The sequence below is a fragment of the Hylobates moloch genome, unplaced genomic scaffold, assembly GCF_009828535.3.
Source record: "Hylobates moloch isolate HMO894 unplaced genomic scaffold, HMol_V3 SCAFFOLD_12, whole genome shotgun sequence".
Classification (NCBI taxonomy): Eukaryota; Metazoa; Chordata; class Mammalia; order Primates; family Hylobatidae; genus Hylobates; species Hylobates moloch.
This window is the reverse complement of record NW_026652287.1, coordinates 7,465,663-7,471,328: the sequence shown is the minus strand read 5'-3', so window position 1 is coordinate 7,471,328 and position 5,666 is coordinate 7,465,663. Positions and strand designations below refer to the sequence as shown.

The window sequence follows — 5,666 nt, the reverse complement described above, 5'->3', positions numbered from 1 at the left end:
GGACCCTGTTCCTCCTCCTCCCGGCGCCTGTCCACATCAGCACTGACGCCCACTCGGGACCCTGTTCCTCCTCCTCCTGGCTTCTGTCCACATCAGCACTGACGCCCACTCGGGACCCTGTTCCTCCTCCTCCCGGCGCCTGTCCACATCAGCACTGACTCCCACTCGGGACCCTGTTCCTCCTCCTCCCGGCTTCTGTCCACATCTGCGCTGACGCCCACTCGGGACCCTGTTCCTCCTCCTCCTGGCTTCTGTCCACATCTGCACTGACGCCCACTCGGGACCCTGTTCCTCCTCCTCCCGGCGCCTGTCCACATCTGCAGTGTTGGTTGCTTTTTGTGGTGTCCACACGTTACCTTGGCTTTCTGGTTCTGCATGGGAAGAGCCCTGCAGCTTGGGGCTTTCCATACATCTCTTTTTCTCTTATTTTTGGTTGGTGACTCTTGGCGGCTCTCTGTGGGGACACTGGTGCTCTCCAAGAAGGTACTTCTTGAATCAGTGACCCTTATTGTCTCTTTCTGATGAGGGTCTAAGGTTTTCCTTCGGTGAATCAGTGCTGTCTCATCTGGAACATTTTAGGGAAATGGAATTTGAATTTGTCCCCTTGGCTTTATATTATTGAAAAAGAACTTGGGTCTTTTGCTGCCAAAACAGTTATTACCAAACCATATTTGATCACGAGAGTAGTGGAACAATTTATTATGAAGGGCGGAAACTCAGCACATTTCTTTCCCCAGTTGTCCTGGCTTTTGTGGGCTTGCGGCCAGGGCACCCAGCTGGGCTCTGGGCTCTTTCTCTCCCCAGATAGGGTCTTCTCCTGGGTCCATTCGGGAGGTTATTTGAAGGGTTCTTCCAGATTTTTGAATGTCCTTACATTTTCGAGCCCTCATGGTGGGCTTAGGAGAGGATTTACCTCTTTTATTGCTGGGCTAGGGAGGGGCCCAGCCTCCACAGGGAGGTGACACGGCGTGGCCCCAGCCTGCCCATTCAGGAACTGGACCCACTTCAGGGTCAGAAGAGGACAACTTGAGGTCTCACCTGCAAAGTCCCAGGACCTTGCTGAGGCAGGAGAGCCTGTTGCAGGTCTGACCCTTCACATGTTGCTTGTGGGGAGTGGGCTACCCTCCCCTCACCACCCTGAGAACAGCCTGAGCCCGGGGTGCATCCAAGCAGTGGGAATAGGCGGCAGCCCATCTCTGTCTCTGCGTGAAGAGACACTGCCGCTTCTGTTCCCTGGGAAGTCAGTGCCATTTTCAGCATTTAGGGGGTTCCTGGTGAGTGCTCAGGAGAGATCTGGGCCCAGAGCCAGCCACACTCCTCGTGTTGAGTAAGACTCATCCCGTCTCTGACCTGTGACACGAGGAGAGGAGCCCCTCACCCGCCCGCCACAGCTCAGGGTGGTGATGTGGCATCATCGGAGTGAGCGGCCCCGGGGGACTGGGGAGGCTCTGGCCAGCGTAGTCCTTGCCGCCAGGCTTCACAGTGGGTTGGTTCTCTGAGGGTCTTTATGCACAGGGGCTCTGTCACTTAGCCCTGGCCCCCACTCTGCCCCTGAGGTATGACTTTGGGCAACTCAGCATCCAAGCCTCAGTTTCCCCATCTCTAAGATGGGTTGACAACAGAGCCTCTCTGGTGGGTGCTGTGGGCCACAGGGTGCCCAGAACGCAGCCCCCCTGCCTCTGTTTCTGTGCTGCCTCCACTCACCATCAGCCTTCATTCGGAGTAGGTGTGCACGCTGTCAGAGCCCTTCCACACACCTGATCTCAGTTGCTCTCTGTGCAAAAGTCAGAGAGGCTTTCCCTGCATTTCCTGTTTGAACAGTGTCCTGGCCTCCGTCTTTAGCTTTGACAGTGTTTACCATGGGGGTGCTGAGGGTGAGTTCTTGTGTATATTCACATCTTTCTGGTGGAGTGGAGGCCCCTTGAGGACAGGAACCTTGTGGGTTTCCCTCCTTTTCTTCAGAGCCCAGCTGACTGCCTGGCAAACAGCAGGTGCTTTTGGTGTCTGGTGAGTGAATGGGGGGTGGGGAGCTGGTCCTGTGACCCTGGTGAGGGTGGGACAAGCTTGTCTTCCTCACATCCATCTTACAGATGAGGAAACCCAGAGAGATGAGGGGTCTTGCCCAAGGAAGGGGTGTCCATAGTCGGCTCCGCCTTCTGCTCACCCAGAATAAAGACCTGGGGACCCCGCGAGGGTCATGGCCAAGTGGAATGGACTCCTGTCATCTGAGGGCTTCCTGACTGCAGCCCTCAGGCAGCCATGGCTATCCCAAGTGCAGCGGGCCTTTGCTCGGGTCATGGCTGGGATGTCTGGCCCTTCCTGACAGGAGGCTGCTGGGCTCCTGTCTACTTGGGGAGGCCTCGTGCAGGAGCTGCTGTGGGGGCGGGCAGGGGAGCGGTGGCTTCTTCCTTTCTCTTTCCCTTTCCTCTACCTTTCCCCTCTCCCCAGAGGAAACGGTAGCAGGATTTCTTTTAAGAGGATGCTGCTGTATTTTGCCAGCGGGTGGAAGGTGGCGGTATTGGCTCCCGTGAGCTGCACGTGGACCCCTGTGTGAAGCGTAGCGGGGCACAGGGCAGGCGAGACGTTTGCATCTCACAGCGGGAGGGCCGTAGACACCACATGAAGTGACAGGCAGGCCCTCGGAAGCCGGCGCTTAGATCCTTAATTAGTTCACACGTTGACTGAATTTTCAAGTGAATGAATTTTAATTACATGTCAGGTTAAAAAAAAAAAAAAAGGGCGCCAGTGATCGAGGGTTCGTTACTGGGCTCTGTTGCTCCTGAAGTTTCCTAGCCCACAACACACCAACACTGCCAGGGGTGGTTTGCATTCAAGGTGAAACACATGTGCCATGAATCTTCGAGGGAGCTCTGAATGTTTGGAAAGGGCCCAACTGTAAGAAAAAGTAACACAGCGTCCCGAGCAGATGGCTGGCTCCGAGGAGGAGTTCATGGGAGCTTGGGGACACTCTTGCCTCTGGTTCTAGGAAGCTGGGCCACATCTGAAGTAATGGCAGTAACTACTCTTTATCATAGAATAATGTGATAAAATATATAGAGAAGTAAAGTATAAATAAAAGTCAAATAATCATAAAACATAGTAGCTAGGCACTTCTGAAGCTGTGTGCGTGCTGACTCATTCATCCCGTGACTCACAGCCTTACAGCCTAGGTGCTGGCACCCCCCCTTTCATTCGATGAAATGAACTCAGGTTCAGGAATTCACCTGGCATCCCCCAGATGGGGTGGCAGGAGCCACATCTTCCCTGAAAACTTTCTTGCCCAGGGTGCCTGCTGGGATTTAGGAATGTTCTATGCCTGCATTTTTATCCTGGTCAGGCAGACCCTGAACCCTGAGAGATATTCTTTTTTTATATTCCCATCTGGAATATGCACTGCCGGGGTCAGTGGGGTGTCTGGAGGGCCCTCTCGAGGCCAGCTTGGATGTGACGCGTGTGATGGGTCCCAAAGGGGCCCAGTGGAGTGTGCAGTGTTAGAAAAATGAACATGCTCGGCCGGGCGCGGTGGCTCATGCCTTTGATCCTAGCACTTTGGGAGGCCGAGGTGGGTGGATCACAACGTCAGGAGATCGAGACCATCCTGGCTAACACAGTGAAACCCCATCTCTACTAAAAATACAAAAAATTAGCCAGGTGTGGTGGCGGGCGCCTGTAGTCCCAGCTGCTCGGAAGGCTGAGGCAGGAGAATGGTGTGAACCTGGGAAGCGGATCTTGCAGCAAGTGGAGATCACGCCACTGCACTCCAGCCTGGGCGACAGAGCGTGACTGTCTCAAAAAAAAAAATGAAAAATGAACATGCTCATGGTGACCTCTGGGCGACTTTGAAATAGCCTGTTTCCCAACAGCCATGCCAGGGGGGCGGGGGTGGGGTGTGGAGAGTGTCAGAGTTGGGTTTCAGCACCAGTCCTTGAAATTGCCTTTCAGAAGAACAGGTTTTATCCCCCAAACAGAGGGGACAGTGGTTAGTTCAGCATACTTCGGTGCAGTTTGCAGACCTGGTGGGAAGAGGAGCATCTTAGAGCTGAGACCCATTCACTCTTGGTGCTCCAGGTGGACCTGGGCCTTTGGGGCCTGGATATATCCAGGGCTGCGGATTTTCCCCCCTTCAGGTTTAAATGTTCTTGTTTTTCTACTTTTCCCTCGCAGTATACGCTCAATGGCAAGAAAGTGGAAGTTGCTGTCAAACATATCATTGCTGGAAAAGCCGTGGAGCAAGCAGGTGCCTTCTCGAACCCCGAGACCCTGGATCTGTACCGGGACATCCCTGAGCTGCAGGGCTTCTGAGTCAGACTGGCTGGCGTGTCACTCAGCCACACCCGTGTGCACTGTAACTTTTGTGTGCTCAAGAAATTATATAGAAACCTACAGCTGTTGTAAAAGGATGTTCGCACCAAGTGTTCTGTAGGCTTGGGGAGGGATCGTTTCTCTGTTTTGTCGTTAAATCTGGTGGGTACCTGGGTCTTCCACACACTGGAGCGGGATTCTGGCCTTCAGAGACCAGGAGGGAGTGTCTGGGCCGCACGTGTGGCACTGTGGTGAGAGTGTGTGTCTTTGCACACACAGTGCAGTGGGAACGGTGGGGCTGGCTGGTGCTGAAGACAGACACACTCCTGAGCCAAGGTCTTGTCTTCAACCTCCCCCTCCCGTCGTCCCATTTTGCTCTGTGAAGGTGCAAATCCCTTTCTTCCCTTCCCGTCTCAGGCTCTCCTGTTTTCCCTCAGGGTCCAGTATGCCTTTGAGCTTTAGCTGTTACAAAGGAACCCCCGTGACTTGACGCAGCTTTTCACAGCTGGCTGCTAGGACTGGCAGGCTGGGTGCTCACATGTGTCTGTGTCATGGATGGAATGCAGGCCCTGGAAGGCTGTGCGTCACCCGTCAACCCGAGCGCGCCTCCAGGCCAGCTTCCTTCCAAGGAACGAGTGGATTTCATACAGGATCTCTTTATTGCACAGACTTTGAATGGCTTTACATGTTTCTAATGTGAATTAGGTGTGTGAAGCAGTGGGTGTCCACCCGTGTCCCTCATAGGTGAGCCCTCCAGCTGTGAGCCCAGGCAGCGCGGTCACCGAGGGTCCTCACCAGGAACCGCATCCCTGTGCTGCCTCCACCTGAGAGTTGCTAGGGGGTTCCTGTCGAGATCATGTCATCAACACCCCTAAGTCACAGGTTTCCATAGCCAGGCAGTTGGTATGTACCATTCAGTTCAGCGTATGAACTTGTATCTGTAATCTGATGTTCATTTTTATATTTTTTGAAACTGAGCACAATGAAATCCTTTCTTGCATCATTTTCCTTTTGGATTATAAAAATATGGGGGAAAGTGCTATGATGAATTTATGCGATAAATTTATACGTGTGTGCACATGAACCCATGCTGTGTGTGCAGTGTGCTTGTGTGTTTTCTCTGGAGGGGGGACTGCATCTGCGTGTGTGAGGCTGGTGGTGCTTGTGCGCCCGCCAACATCTGTGCCCTGGAGTTGTGTGGTTCGAATTGTTGGGGGCACTTCCCAGGGCCCTGGTACTTACCCACATTCCCTTGTGACCAACGAGGAGCGCTGCTCAGTGTGAAGCCAGCACCCTGGGCCCCCTCCACACTGAGATCCCCCAACACCCAGCGCCAGCCAGGTTTCTGGCTCCTTTCTTGTCAT

General features: G+C 53.9%; 1 protein-coding gene across 4 annotated transcripts in view; it reads left to right on the top strand.

Annotated features, from left to right (window-relative positions):
• AACS (acetoacetyl-CoA synthetase) overlaps window positions 1-5,386 on the top strand; it is an 80,564-nt gene extending 75,178 nt beyond the window's left edge. For 3 of the 4 annotated variants that reach the window (XM_032168293.2, XM_058426047.1, XM_058426046.1), the window contains one exon: window positions 4,165-5,386. In XM_032168293.2, the coding sequence (XP_032024184.1) occupies window positions 4,165-4,302 (138 nt within the window). In that variant the 3' untranslated portion in view covers window positions 4,303-5,386. The remainder of the gene's footprint in view (window positions 1-4,164) is intronic. The other variant, XM_032168294.2, reaches the window with a different exon arrangement.
• The last annotated feature ends 280 nt before the right edge of the window (window positions 5,387-5,666 follow it).